The sequence below is a fragment of the Oncorhynchus clarkii genome, chromosome 10, assembly GCF_045791955.1.
Source record: "Oncorhynchus clarkii lewisi isolate Uvic-CL-2024 chromosome 10, UVic_Ocla_1.0, whole genome shotgun sequence".
Classification (NCBI taxonomy): domain Eukaryota; kingdom Metazoa; phylum Chordata; class Actinopteri; order Salmoniformes; family Salmonidae; genus Oncorhynchus; species Oncorhynchus clarkii.
In genome coordinates this window covers 61099536-61114802 of record NC_092156.1, presented here as the reverse complement: position 1 = coordinate 61114802, position 15267 = coordinate 61099536, and the positions used below count along the sequence as shown (strand labels likewise).

The window sequence follows — 15267 nt, the reverse complement described above, 5'->3', positions numbered from 1 at the left end:
CCAGAGTGAACAACAGTAGAAGAGACGGGTCCAGACTCTTTCGGACTATCAGAGCCTTACAAGCGTGCCGCTGAAAGGCCAACCCACATCCTGGTTCCAACAGAGATAAACGGCGGTCAAGGGCACTCACGTAAATACATTCATGATTTCTTATTCCAAACGGGCGGCGGTTCGTGTGCAAAGTATACGATTAATTAATAGTTCTAAAATGTAACAATGATAAGTGTCCCACGCCCCCATCTCTGTAACAAGCTGTCATATTGTTATCAGTCATCTAGGGACCTGTTTCCATCGTATTATGTTTCTAGTCAATAATCTACACCTTGTGTGTTTATCCTGTTAATATTTAGTTAGCTAGTAAATAAATAATTAAACTATTTTGTGTAGTACTGAAGCATGAGTAAGGCTGGGTTTTTTGCAGATGCATGAGGTTGCGACTGTTAAGAATGACATAAGAGGTTATGATTTCATAAGTTGACTGTTTATGGATGTGATAGGTACAGTGCCTTGCGAAAGTATTCGGCCCCCTTGAACTTTGCGACCTTTGCCACATTTCAGGCTTCAAACATAAAGATATAAAACTGTATTTTTTTGTGAATAATCAACAATAAGTGGGGCACAATCATGAAGTGGAACGACATTTTTTGGATATTTCAAACTTTTTTAACAAATCAAAAACTGAAAAATTGGGCGTGCAAAATTATTCAGCCCCTTTACTTTCAGTGCAGCAAACTCTCTCCAGAAGTTCAGTGAGGATCTCTGAATGATCCAATGTTGACCTAAATGACTAATGATGATAAATACAATCCACCTATGTGTAATCAAGTCTCCGTATAAATGCACATGCTCTGTTATAGTCTCAGAGGTCCGGAAAAAAGTATTTCCCCATGCTACTAGCATAGCATTTGGCTCGGTACAGCAGGGAACAACACTGGTTTCTTCCTAGGTTCCTGCCTTTCTAGGGAGTGTTTCCTAGCCACTGTGCTTCAACATCTGCATTGCTTGCCGTTTGGTGTTTTAGGCTGGGTTTCTGTATAAGCACTTTGTGACATCGGCTGATGTATAAAGGGCTTTATAAATATATACATTTGATTGATTGATTATCAGCGTCACTCTGTTACCATGGAATTGCACACTACATACATTTTCACTACTTCATGTCAAGTAAACATGAATTAAGGCACTATCATCATCTCACTATAAAACACCAGTATCAAACAGGACAAAGTTGACACTTCATCGGTGAAGCATTTTTACAGACACCATCACCATATCATCTACTCTGCCTCATCATACTCATTCTTTCCCCAGTTCACCTCATCCAGTTCCCTACTACATCCAAAACCAACTGAATTAACTACAAACTAACTAGTACTAATACATGTCACTACTAACGAGTACTAATACATGTCACTATACTCTATTCATGGGCCGTGTGCATTTCCTGTTGGTGTATCCTGAGGTAGCTCCTCTCTGAGAACCTCTTCCTTCAGTGCGTACAGGCAAACAGCCTCTCTCCCTTGTGGAACTTCAGATGCATCTTCAGCTGGTGCTGGTGGGAGAACTTATTCTCACACTGGGGCAGCTGTAGGGTTTCTCCCCTGTGTGGACCCTCTGGTGCCTCTTTAGGTTGGACAAGTGGGAGAAACTGGCCCGGCACAGGTGGCAGCCGAACGGTTTCTCCCCCATGTGCATCCTCTGGTGGATTGCCACCTGTTGGGGGAAACTGAAGGCTTTCCCACAGAATGAACACGGGAAGCGCTTCTCTTTGGCGCCGCCACCTTTACTGATGCCGTCTCCACTACGGTCTCTAATTGTTAATGGGCTTGTGTAGCCATTTACCGTTGAGGCACTGGCATTGTCTGAGATCTGGTTTATTAGAGGAGTGTGAGGAGGATGAAGGCCAGGGAATGTCTGTGTTGTTGCAGGGTCCATGATCCAATTGATAGATTCTATAGAAGGCAGGCTGAAGGCATCACCTGTTAGGGGGTTAACCTGAGGTGCCATCAGTATCTCTGAATCACAACTATAGGAGCAGGACGGAGCATCGCTAGCAGAGTCTGTTCTCTCCAGCTGCATACTGACACCTCCTCGTCCCCGCAGACCAAATCTATGCTTCGTCCTGGTCGCAGCCAATCTGTTGTCATGGAGACTAAATCCGGATTTTATTTTGTGTTCGACTGTCCGTTTCCGGTTGTGGTTAACAGTGTTGTTCCCCAGCCCAGAGTTGAGGACGCTGTCCCATCCACTGATGTCATCACCTGGGACATTGGCTGCACAGGTCTGGGAATCCAAGATGGCCACCCAGTGTCCTTTGTTAGCCTCCAGCCAACCACCTGCAGGAAGAGGTTACAAAGTAGAGTTTAAAAAATATGGCAAAGGAAACTCTACATATGGAGTTCTATGGGCAAAATAATAGCCAGGCGCATCACTATTCCCATTGAAGATATTATACTGTATGTAGGTTATATGTATTTCTCTTTTATCTTTCTCCCCCATCTTTAGTCCACTCAGCAGGTCAATGCTCTCTGGTCCGTCTTCTATTGTCTCCTGTTTGACTATCAGCAGATCAGGCTTCCCATCCTCCATGTCTACTGACTGCAATAGTAAAGGTTGGCTTTAGTTGGCACTATTTGGGTTGGGTGTATCATTGAAAGGCATGTATGCAGACGAAACTTATGTATTTGGATCCCCATCAGTTTTTGCAGAAGCAGCAGCTACTCTTCCTGGGGTCCACAAAAAACACAAAGGAAGACAAGTAACAAAACACTTATACAGTGATAGACAAGGACAGTCACACAAATGTAAAATTCGATATACAAACAATACAACAAAAAAATGGTGTGTGTCTATGTGGGTCGCCACTGTCCACGCCGGTTAATGAGATGCTTGAGTAATTGGAGGTGGGAGTACCATGCGATCATGGCTCAGTATAATACTGTGGATTGCAGTGAATTCGTTTTGCACATGGACTGAAGAGACCTGTGGTGGCATGCCTTGTGGGGTATGTATGGGTGTGTGAGCTGAATGTTATTTGATTATGCAATCTGGAATTTTCATAACAGTAATATTCTCTCTTGTCAACCCTTTAGGGCTCCCGAGTGGCGCAGCGGTCTAAGGCATTGCATCTCAGTGCTAGAGGCGTCACTGGTCCGATCCCGGGCTGTATCACAACCGGCCGTGATCGGGAGGGACGGCGCACAATTGGCCCATTGTCATCCGGGTTGGGAGGGTTTGGCCGTCATTGTAAATAAGAATTTGTTCTTAACTGACTTATCTAGTTAAATAACATTTAAAAAAATAAAACCCTCAACCATGAAAGACTGGCATGCATGTTGTTGACGTTAGTTCTGTACGTGCAGTTAAGGGCGAGGTGTGCTGCTCTGTTTTGCGCCAGCTGCAGCTTTGCTAGGTCTTTCTTTGCTGCACTTGACCATATTACCAGACAGTAATCAGAACCTTAACAGTTGATTTTACAGTACAGTTGATTTGTGTCAAAAACACAAGACATACCCCTCCCCATCTTCACAACAACTCTGTCATTATGACTTGACCATAAGTGTGTCTGGAAGTAATTTAGCCATTCATTGTAGTCATAGCGATCTGTAGAGTTGCTATTTCCGCAAGTTTTCGTGTGTCAATTAACTTGTGACATTCCTGGATTACTCGTTATACCAATATAGTCAGATTTAATCAAGAAATGCAATAGTCAGTTGAAAAATGTTTGAGTGCAGGACTGTTAATATCTGGCTGTGTTGGCAAAATCAATACATATCCCATCGAGCCGAGCGGGGGGAGGCTGCCGTTGTCACAGTTCCAAGACCAGTCAGAAACGTCCAGCTGATGATGATGATGCCGGTTGATCTCAAAACTGAACTTGCATCCACGTTAAGTAGCAATGAGCAATCCTTTACCATCGTGCTGTTTTGTCACTCTCAACGGATCATTAGAAAATGGTGAATCGTTGAAAGTCATTGCTATTGCAAAGCTCTTAATATTAAAGATGTAGTTTAAGTATAACTGACTTGTGGGATAAGTTTGTCTCTCCTAATTTGATAATACAGAAATAAAACACCACACTATTCAACAAAACAATACATCATTTAAGTTTTAACCCCAGCTAATTTCTTAGTTACACGATTGTATCACTAGCAAAGGAGTTTTGAAGTTGAGGGTGTAGTATTTATGAAGTTTGGCATAGTTCAGCTAGCCAGCTAATCTAGCCCACTGAGGTATAAGAACGGTTTAGCCAGGGATAACGAGCTCGGGCCTAGTGCGCATGTGCACCATCTGGGCCCACATGCACACTAGGCTAATTAAGGAGACAGATTGTAGTTTGTATGCCCTGATTAGTCATTGAAATGATTGGCAATATCGAAAGGTTTTGTTATAAATTACCCATCAAAATGAACGATGGAGAAGAATTTGGGATTTCTGCTCTTGATATCATTTAAGGTACTCAAGTTTTTTCCCATTGCGTTTCATGTAATTTATCTAGGTTTGGTAACAATTTCATTTTTTGTTAAGTTGTGTAAAAAAATATATATATATCTACATTTACAGTATGTCAACCAATCATCTGAGGAGCCTGACTTTTTTTCCCACCTTTTTTGCATAATTTATTTTAACTAGTGTTGTCACTATACCAACATTTTACAAACGATACATTACCAGGCCAAGTATCGCAATACCATGGTGGGGAAGGAAAAAAAATCAGTTGCTTAGCATCCTGTGCATCGGTTCACATTTTTCAAAAGTATCTCAAAACATGTCACTGAAATTCATAATTCAATACAACACATTGAACTTAACCTCACAGTGTATAATAGACTACTGCATAGAATGGCTGATTTGCTCATATTTGCAAAGGCCTACCTGTGATTTAGCTGGAGGAATGGGAGGAAGGAATACACTGTACATACAGAGGAACAGACGCACAGGAAGAGCGGACAGAGAGAAGCAGGTGAGTGAGGGCTGGTAGGGGAGGAGGCTGGCTGATGTGATATGCCCATGAAAGTGAAGTGGACATTATTGGAACTGCTTATACAAGACACTGTGTGCAATAATAGTGTTTCACATGATTTTTTTAATGACTGTGTCATCTCTGTACCCCACACATACATCTGTAAGGTCCCTCAGTCAAGCAGTGAATTTCAAACAAATTCAACCACAAAGACCAGGGAGATATTCCAATGCCTCACAAAGAACCTGTTGATAGATGGGTATAAATTTAAAAAAAGCAAACATTGAATATCCCTTTGAGCATGGGGAAGTTATTAATTACACTTTAGACGGTGTATCAATACACCCAGTCACTACAAGATACATATGTTCTTCCTAACTCAGTTGCCGGAGAAGAAGGAAACGACTCAGGTATGTAACCACGAGGCCAATGGTGACTTTAAAACAACATTGTAGTTACTCCACAATACTAACTTAAATGACAGAGTGAAAAGAAAGAAGCATGTACAGAATAAAAAATATTCCAAAACATGCATCCTGTTTGAAACAAAGCACTAAATAAATACTCTTAGAGACTTATCCAGAAAGACGCACAGCTATAATCTCTGCCAAAAGTGCTTCTACAAAGTATTGACTCAGGGGTGTGAATAGTTCTGTAAATGAGTTATTTCCGTATTTCATCTTCAATACATTTGCAAAAAATGTCTAAAAACATGTTTTCTTTTTGTCATTATGGGAGAGTGTGTGTACATGGGTGAGAAAAAAAAATATTTAATCCATTTTGAATTCAGGGTGTAACAACAAAATGTGGAATAGGTCAATAGGTATTAATACTGTCTGGAGGCACTGTAATTAATATGGGCTATCCTTAGCCCTTTCCTGGGTAGCTTAGCTGAGATGGACATAATATGGAGAGAAAAATAATAACATTGTTTAACTAAGAGTCAGTCAATCAGGCACTTGTGAGTGACAGTTGGTGTGGGCGTGTGTGTGTGATGTGGGGCTGAAGCTACTGACCCGGAAGCTTGGCTCTCACTGTGGACAATGAGCTTCTCGTAGCAGATGTAAGCAATGTCCCCACGCTATCTTGCAGCTTTCATAGCTGGGATAAGTTATTTCTGCCTCTGGCGCACAGTCCTCATTGAGGAAGATGTTGGTTCCTCTCAAGTTCCTGGCTCTCTCCAGAACAGCCATCTTGTCCTTGAACCTTAGGAACTTGACCACTATCAACCTGGGTCTGTCACCTAGGCTGGTTACAGGTTTTCCAGAACTGTGGGCGTGGCTCCACATCAATCTTCTTTTGATCCATCTGCAGATTTTCAGTGATCATTTTCTCACTTTGTGTACACTCTGGTATGCCAGCCACAACAATGTTATTCCTCCTGGATTGTCCCTCTAGATAGTCGGTTTCCCAGTCATCTGTAATAGTGATTCACAAACACTTTTGATGTCATCTCGAGTGGACTTACAGTCTGTTATTATCTTGCTGAGAATCTCTTCCATAACATTCACCTCTCCCTGGTCAGATCGCTCATTCTTCTGTTAGTGGAGTCCACCAGTATTAGGACAAATCTCTTGAAGCCATTTTTCTGTTGCTGTAACAATTGCTTGTAGACATTTTTGTTGATTTACACTGTTTACAACCGTCTTTGACTTTGGGCGACATAATAGTAGCAACGTAGGCTAACGCTGTTAACTTACTCCACACAATTCCAGCCAGCACAGCTCGCATGGCCGATGGAAACAGCAGAGATTTAAACAGCCACAAGTCCAGGACTATCCGAGGTCCCAGCCACAGGGGCTAACTGCGTTGCAGGCTGTGTTCCTGTCAAAGAAACCTGGCTAGCTTGGTAGCTAGCAGCTAGGTTAGCTGCGTCGCCAAGCAGCAGCTCTTCAGACTTGAGGGTTTGGCAGTGTCCCGGGACAGATAGTAGCGGCCCCCAGCACGTCGCAAGATCCAAATTAAAGAGGTAGGCTAGTAAAAAAAAGTCAAAAGTTAAACTTTAGCACAAACTTTAAAAAATAAAAATTAGCGCTCTCTCGTTCCGCATGCGTTGCACACTGATGACGTCACTCTGCAAGCACTCAGGGGTGTGCCATTGCCACAACTGTTGAGCAGGCTGTTAGAGCTGCAATCTGACCTTGATGCTTACAGAGAGACCTGGTTGATTTAAAATGTGTAATTAATTGTGGGCAAGACTAAATACATGTTCTCTAATTCTCACAATTTTTCAGATGGACTACATTTCATTGGGTTCCCGCCTATAAATATCTGGGCATTTTGATTGACAGAGATTGAACGTTTAAAGAAAGTTATAGATGAGCTAGTTAAAAAGATAAGATTGAAAGTGGGATTCTTTTTTAGAAATAGATCTTTCCTTTCCCTAAATAGCAGAAAGCAGATTGCACAGTCAACTTTCCTGACAGTTCTTGACTTTGGTGCCACCATTTAAAAGATTGCAGCAGCCACTAGTTTTAAACCTTCAGATGCTGTCTACGTTGCGTTATGGTAATGAGCTTGAGGCTATGATTACGCTCCCGGATACGGGTTTGGAGTGACAAGAAGTTAAAAAGATAAGATTGAAAGTGGGATTCTTTTTTAGAAATAGATATTTCCTTTCCCTAAATAGCAGAAACCAGATTGCACAGTCAACTTTCCTGACAGTTCTTGACTTTGGTGCCACCATTTACAAGATTGCAGCAGCCACTAGTTTTAAACCTTCAGATGCTGTCTACTATAGCTCCATTCGTTTTATCACAGGTGACAGTTTTAATATACACCTCTGCATCCTGTATCAAATTGGCTGGTCCTCATTAAAGTCTCATGGATCACTTCATGACTCATTTTTGTTTACAAAGCTCAACTACACAAACTCCCACCTTAACTAACTTTGTTGTTAAAGTATAAAAACATGAGATAACCAACCCTGTGAATGGGTTTGAGTAACTCTTGAGGTTCCTTTGGTCTCCCTCGAACTAGGTAAATCCACTTTTTGTTTTAAGGAAACTTGAACCAACTACAAAATATATTACAATTGGATGTTCTGGTGCCGCTCTGTCTACATAGCTTTATTCATTATAATCTAAAAGGCTAAACTGATCCTAGCTATCCTGCTCTGAGGGGCTTTGTGGATACGAGCCATGACATAAACATGCAGACAGTAGTTTACAGAGGGCTCACCTCAGTGAGACTGTGTGTGGTCCTGTGCTGCTCAGCTGGTTCCTCTGTGGGTTCAGGAAGAGGTGTAGTCTGGTTGTCCTCCATGACCATGGTCCCCTCAGGGTTCCCCAGACTCTCCTCACACCCCTCCTCCGTCACCAGCAGCACCTCTGGACCCTCCTCCTCCTGGAAGAGACAGGTGATACAGATTACTACACAGACATACACTCCCTCAGTTATGCACACACAGATAAAACACACTTTCAACATGAAGTGTTCACCCATCCCCTCTACGTTTGAGTCCTATACTGTAGTTACAGAATTACTTAATTATTGTTAAAACCATCATGGTGGACATAAATATGTTGTGGGTAAAAATAAGTCAGCTATAAGTCAAAAGTAGCCAACAGACAAACCTGACTAAACTATTTTGACGTGTACAGTAGATGTTAGTGTGTAGGTATATTTAGTAAGTGTATAAGGGTTATAAAGAGCTGTCAGTGTATGCAGAATAGAGTGAGATCAGATGTGATTTATACTAAAGAGAGTCTCAATGAAAGTCTGCATGAAAAGTCCCATTTTGTGTTTATTAAAACACACAAGTTTTAAATACACCATATGAAAACCACACATACAAACGTCTCAACTAGAAATCTGCATGATAAACTCCATTCATTTCCTAATTAAAAGTGTCTTGGGAAAGAAATTAAGTAGTTGAATGGAAGTAATGAAATAGGCATTTGTGAACACACAGTACAAACACAATTACATTACATACTTTTTAGGCTTATATATGCCTAGGGCTGGGCAATATGGCTTAAAAATCCGCTCGAATCTTTCAAACTTTTGGTTCATTGATCTCAATTTTCTAAAGTTCTCTTTAAATAAGCTTTGTTGCACAATTCAAGTTAAATACAATTCATTTCAAACAGTCAAATAAATCCGGGCTTGTAAAATTATACCTACTGTAGGCTAAATACATGCCTTCCACAACTATAAGACCCACTAATAATGTAATTATTTTATCAAAATAGTTTAAACTGCTTTTTTTGTTGTTGCAATAATCACTGATCTAGCTTTCAAGTCCATGAAAATGCAATTTCAATAATGACTAGCCTCTTGTACCAGGCATTATAGAAAATGAACACAGGTCTCATAAACAATCTCTCAAGCACAAGCCCACGTGCTAGTGAGTAGCCAGCTAATATTTAGATTTAAAGTCTAGCCAACTTCAAATCCAAGTTTATTGGTTAACTTGGATCTATTTGCTTGCTACCAAGGTTGAACTGTTGTGATGGCACCCTCCTGTCCATCTCCAACTGTTTGAACAACAGCCTGTTCACTTTGATTAGATGTTGAAATCAAGTGGGTTACCTGCATAAGAAGATGCTTATTTCTCAGAATGAGAACAAATTGCCAATTCCTTTTTTAATGCTCATTGCACATTTATAAAACACACTGTGGCTAAAATACTGCTAGCGGTAGGAACACAATGCCGAGCACACGACAGAACTGAATTTTCCACAATCATGTTCATTGATACTCTCATTTTAGTAGGATCTGCTCTGTCTACAATTTTGAGAGAAAAAAATGGGTAGTCAGAAAGGTTAAGTTATCTATCATCGTTGTTGTGAGTGGCATCGGAGGGGCTTGGTGTCTGTGTAGGAGTGGGAAGGTGCACAGTGCACACAGCCAGAAGGAGCGAAGGACACGAGACTAAAAAGACAGTGCCTTCACACCGCTTGACTTTTTCCACATTTTGTTGTGTTACAGCCTGAACGTTAAGACTGTGTGTCACTGGCCTACACACAATACCCCATAATGTCAAAGTGAAATTGTTTTTAGAAATGTTTACAAATGTATTAAAAATGAATAGCTGAAATGTCTTGAGTCAATAAGCATTCAACCTCTTTGTTATGGCAAGCCTAAATAAGCTCAGGAGTAAAAATGTGCTTAACAAGTAATGTTGTAAATTTGATATCTGTATTTGCAAAAATTTCTAAAAACATGTTTTCACTTTTTCATTATGGGGTGTTGTGTAGATGGTCGAGATTTATTATTTTAATTCAGGCTGTAACAAAATATGGAATAAGTTAATGGGATTGAATACTTTCTGAAGGCACTGTAGAACGCACAAAATATCTAAAAATAAAAAATAAATTTTTGCGATACATGCATTTGAAACATTGCATTAAAACATGAATTTGAATCTCCCAGCCCTATATATGCCTTATATATCACACAATGTCTGGATGCAATATTCTACACTGAAATCTGTAACTCTCGTAATACCAAATGCGTCTGTGGATATTTTTCGTGATGACAACAATGACAGTTCATCTTTGTCTTTAATGCAGGGTTTGATACAACCGTCAGAAGCTATTGAGTGGAATGGTTGCTTTCTATGTTATAGAGTGGAATGTTTTTTCTGCTGGTGTATCCTGAGGTAGCTCCTCCTGGAGAACCTCTCCCCGCAGTGAGTACAGGCGAATGGCCTTTCTCCCATGTGGACCTTCAGGTGCATCTTCAGCTGGCGTAAGAATCTCTTCTGACAACGGGGTCAGCTGTATTATTTCTCCCCTGTGTGGACCCTCTGGTGTCTCTTCAGGTGACCAGCCTGAGCAAAGGCCATGTGACACTGGGTACAGCTGAAGGGTTTCTCCCCCGTGTGGACCCTCTGGTGCCTCTTCAGGTCACCAGCTTGAGCGAAGGCCATGGGGCACTGGGTACAGCTGAAGGGTTTCACCCCTGTGTGGACCCGCTGGTGAATCTCCACCTTCTGGGGGCAGCTGAAGCCTTTGTTACAGAACATGCAGAGGAAACGTTTCTCTTTACTTTTGCCTGATGCTGCTCCCCCACCCCGAGCCTGGTCTCTAGCTCTGTAATTTGAGTTCAATCCCTTATCGAAAAGGACGAGGCGGTGTGGATCAGTAGGCCCCATCGATCTGGACACTGGGTTGCAATCCCTGAACGTATGTAAAGGGGAGTGGGTAGCGACATTTGGACTTGTCTCTAAGCTTTCCCTGTAATCTAAGAAATCTCTCTCCTGTGTGAGTCCATCTCCTAGGTGACTATCTGCATTCCATGTGGGAGGAACGTCGCCCTCCACTTTCACAGTCACTTCATCTACCACTATAACCTCCCCTTTCTCATCTAGGCAACCTTCAGAGTATACACTACTACTGTACCGGTTCCAGTCCCCTCTAGACAGATTAGTCTGTCTCTCTAAATCCAAGGGCATGTTGCTAGGGTCCATCTCTGTAGCGTAAGAACAAGACGGACCATCACCTCCAGTGTCTAACGAGTCACCATCACCATGGGAATGAACAGTCCTCTGGCTCTGGTGAAATACAGGTAAATACTCTGAGTCAGGAGGACAGCCCAGTCTCCCCAGGCCCAGTCTCTCTGGGTCTGATCTGTGGTCAGATCCTCTGTGTAATTGCATTTGTGTTACAGTTAAAGTCTCGGTTTCTGTCTCTGACTTGAGGACGTCGCTCGGCATTCCACTGACCTCCGTGATGCTGTGTTGGGTCCTGGGCTGCGTAGTGGTGGGGTTTTCTGTGGCTACAGGGGGCGCTCCAGCCACTCCATTCTGGATGTCTCTACTGTGCCATGGGTCCTGCTTTCCTTCAGACCTCTCCTGCTTGACCCCAGGACCTGCAGCCTCTGTAGACTGACACCAGAAGATTGGAGGTTAAAAACGGTACATGAGTTAAGTTGGATAACAATGTCGTAAGTCTCACAAGCTCCCCTATGGCAGATAAATGAGGATGTACATGTAAGCAAGTGAATAGATGAGGGGAGCCTTTCTGGAATAAACTGGTCACATATGATGCACTGTAATTTAATGTAACACTATTACACTAACCTCTATCACGATAACATGCTGGGTTGAGGTTCCACTCCCCTCATCAACAGTGATTGGTTGGTCATCTCTGCATGTATTGTGTCCCGCTGGCTTCATTAAGCTCTTGTGGCCTCCAGTGAGATGTCTTTCACCTGAGAGAATGATTGGGGGAAAAGAGGTGGTTAGGTTAGCAGTATATCGTACACTATTGAAGCTGTCTACAATTGGCAAGGATGTAAGGTATCCCTTATTGATATAATATTTATTGATCGGTGTATTATATTCCATGCATAACATTGTTTTCATTGAGTAAATAGAAAACGCAGTAAATCAAGAATCTGTTTAGAATATGATATTATGTCTTTGCACAAGATAGTTTACTAATCAGGGGAATTATTTCACACCATCCAACAACTGACCAAGACCCAATTCTGGATAATACATCTGAACACAGAGCGGAATGGGGCGACAGTCACTGAGCTATTTATGAACTGCAACAGTCAATGAGCTATATATGAACAGCGACAGTCAATGAGCTATTTATGAACTGCGACAGTCAATGAGCTATATATTAACAGCGACAGTCACTGAGCTATATGAACCGCGACAGGCTGCTCAGCTTCGGCCTTCTGCAAAATGTACCTCTTGCCATTCTTCTGTGTCGGTCAAGGATCTTGACACTACTGGGACTAGCAACGGCGCGCTCCCGTGCCACCTTCAGTTCCAGTAGTTGTAGTTTCCTTTGCAATGACCTGTTTTCTTTCTGGCTTTGAGTCATTTCCAAACGAAACACTGCATAGTCGTCATCTACGAGTTTGCAGATCTCTACCACAGCAGCGTTCGCTAGCACCTCCATGATGGATGCTATTTGTGTGTGAAAAACCATACAGTTAGCCATTGTTAGCTAGCGTAACGTTACTTAGCAACTAGTTAGCGTTACATAGATAGCATCCATCAACCAAGTCCTGTCTTCAACGCAAATTAAACACTAGATGGGGTACGTATGTGATGCTGTGTAGTTAAATTAGTGATATTTTGGGTTCCATGATGTTAATAAACGTATTCATAACAACAATAAAACCTCTAACGTGTAAATTGTTCATGGTCACTGTTCACTTCCGTTTACTTCTTCTTCTCTGGTATAGTGCCAGTCGGTTTTAAATGGAACGTTGTGGGCACCGCCCGCCTATGGTGAAAACAACCTGTGGTTACCTTGGTTACCTAAATGTCTCACAGCAAAAACTTAACATTTTTCATACGGAATTTTGTTGTCTGCTTGTTTTAGTCCATTACAAAACTAAATTTAAGAAAACTACAACATGTCTAAAGATTACATTGCCAGCTCCCAAGCATTCTCACTATTTAAAAAAACGTAATATTGTTCTTCACTCAAGCCCCTTTTCATGAAGGCGCTAACGTTAGCCACGGGAGTGCTAGCTAGTTACCAACCTTAACATTAAACTAGCCAAGACCAACAACACACTATAAAGCTACAAGTAATGTGTGGAGTTACAAACGGACTATCCAAAAACGAGTTAAATGTCTTACCCGTGATTACATTTTTTCCACACACATAGCTAAGTTCCTATTCTAATTTCCTTAATTTTGTCACTAGAGTAAAATACTTTCCGTGGCACACATCAGAGTCATATACTTTCTATAGAACAAACTCCACACCAGGATAGGCAGCGGAAATTAATAATTGATGTATGTGTGTTATATTCAACATAGAGGAAGGAGTAAAATGTAGGCAAGCAATAAACATTTCAGAACAACTACTAGTCGAATAAAACATGGGAGAGATGACGAATTTTGGCAGAGATTTATTCATAGAAGAATACACTTGAAACAAATAGCCAAACTGAAAACTGCAGACATTACTAGTGCCTCCCCCGCGAGTAAACCGCCATAAAAATAAAATAAATTAATTAAACGCAGCCTGACATGATCATTGATAGCTGCCTTGAAGGACACAAGTAAAAATTGCTTTCTGCTACTAAGATCAGTGAAATGTAGGCTAAACTGACAACGGAGTGAATAGCAGAAATTTCAACTAGCAAGCAAGTCGCAGCAATGAATTATTGAGTGTGGGGTGGGGGGGATTCTGTCATTGGGAGATTTTCGGCACAACACCGGCCCGCTCATTAGGCAGCTGCCTAGAGCGGCAGTTTAAAGGCCGCATTTTCAGTGCTAAACTGACCAAGACGCAACTCCAACAACACATAACACCTCACATTATTCCGCCCCAAAACAGTGATAACTTCTCTCAACCAGTGGCATGCGAACTATTTAGGTGAGCGCTGATGCCGCCCCATGATAAGCAGTGCCCACTTTGCCAAAGGCAGGGGTGCAAAATATTATTTAGCTTGTCAATGCCCAGCACGCCTCTCCACCAACGCCCCATCAAATGAATTGAACATAAATGATGTAGCCTACGGTTGAAAGAGTAGTAGCCTATGTGGTTTTTCTGTAGCCTATACAATAGCATGGATATCAAATGTATTACAATGTCATGAGAAAGACACTTTTAAATCATTAACTTATTAACCAGGAGAGAGTGCAGGAGAAAGTCAACTAAAATGGCACAGGGGCAGACAGACAGCTTTGGAATGGCTAAGGCATCATGAAAAAGAAGTGGACAACCATTGGTGCTGAAAGTAATTCATTTCAACAATTATCTTCATTTTGATTCGATTTCACCAACTACAAGAAGGCTTTGTTGGTGCCCATTTCTTAGGTGGGCCTACCTGTATGAAAGATGCAATTATGATATCCATAGATTTGTCAGTATAGCCAAATCCTCCAATACTCCTTAATAAATACCTCCGTGTTTATTATTATTTTTATTTAACCTTTATTTAACTAGGCAAGTCAGTTAAGAACAAATTCTTATTTACAATGACACCTATCAAAAGGCCTCCTGCGGTGATGGGAATGGGATTAAAAATAAATATAGTACACAACACACATCACGACAAGAGAGACTCCACACACTACATAAAGAGAGACATAAGACAACAACACAGCATGGTAGCAACAGAACATGGCAGCAGCACAACATAATAGCAGCACAAAACATGGTACAAACATTAATGGGCACAGACAAAAGCACAAAGGGCAATAAGTTAGAGACAACAACACACAAAAAGCAGCCACAACTGTCAGTAAGAGTGTCCATGATTGAGTCTTTGAATGAAGAGATGGAGATAAAACGGTCCAGTTTGAGTGTTTGTTGCAGCTCATTCCAGTCGCTAGCTGCAGCAAACTGAAAAGAGAAGCGACCCAGGGATGTGTGTGC

At 41.6% G+C, this 15267-nt stretch overlaps 1 protein-coding gene across 2 annotated transcripts; it reads right to left on the bottom strand.

Annotated features, from left to right (window-relative positions):
• Nucleotides 1-462: 462 nt before the first annotated feature.
• LOC139418911 (uncharacterized) lies at nt 463-13110 on the bottom strand. 2 transcript variants are annotated; one of them, XM_071168696.1, is made up of 5 exons: nt 12612-13110; nt 11991-12121; nt 11634-11795; nt 8144-8308; nt 463-2336 (listed from the first exon to the last, which is right to left on the bottom strand). In XM_071168696.1, the coding sequence occupies exons 1-5, from the start codon at nt 12865-12867 to the stop codon at nt 2166-2168; spliced, it is 885 nt and encodes a 294-aa protein (XP_071024797.1). In that variant the 5' UTR covers nt 12868-13110; the 3' UTR covers nt 463-2165. The 2 variants fall into 2 exon arrangements, with proteins under 2 accessions (XP_071024797.1, XP_071024796.1); XM_071168695.1 differs by lacking the exons at nt 463-2336; nt 8144-8308 and having other exon boundaries at nt 8691-11795; nt 12612-13101.
• Between the last annotated feature and the right edge of the window lie 2157 nt (nt 13111-15267).

Coding starts and splice junctions, on each gene's coding strand:
- LOC139418911 (XM_071168695.1), bottom strand. CDS start 12,867: ATGGCTAACTGTATGGTTTTTCACACACAAATAGCATCCATCATGGAG. Junction 12,122..12,611: donor ACACAGAAGAATGGCAAGAG/GTACATTTTGCA, acceptor TCATTCTCTCAG/GTGAAAGACATCTCACTGGA. Junction 11,796..11,990: donor AGCATGTTATCGTGATAGAG/GTTAGTGTAATA, acceptor TTCTGGTGTCAG/TCTACAGAGGCTGCAGGTCC.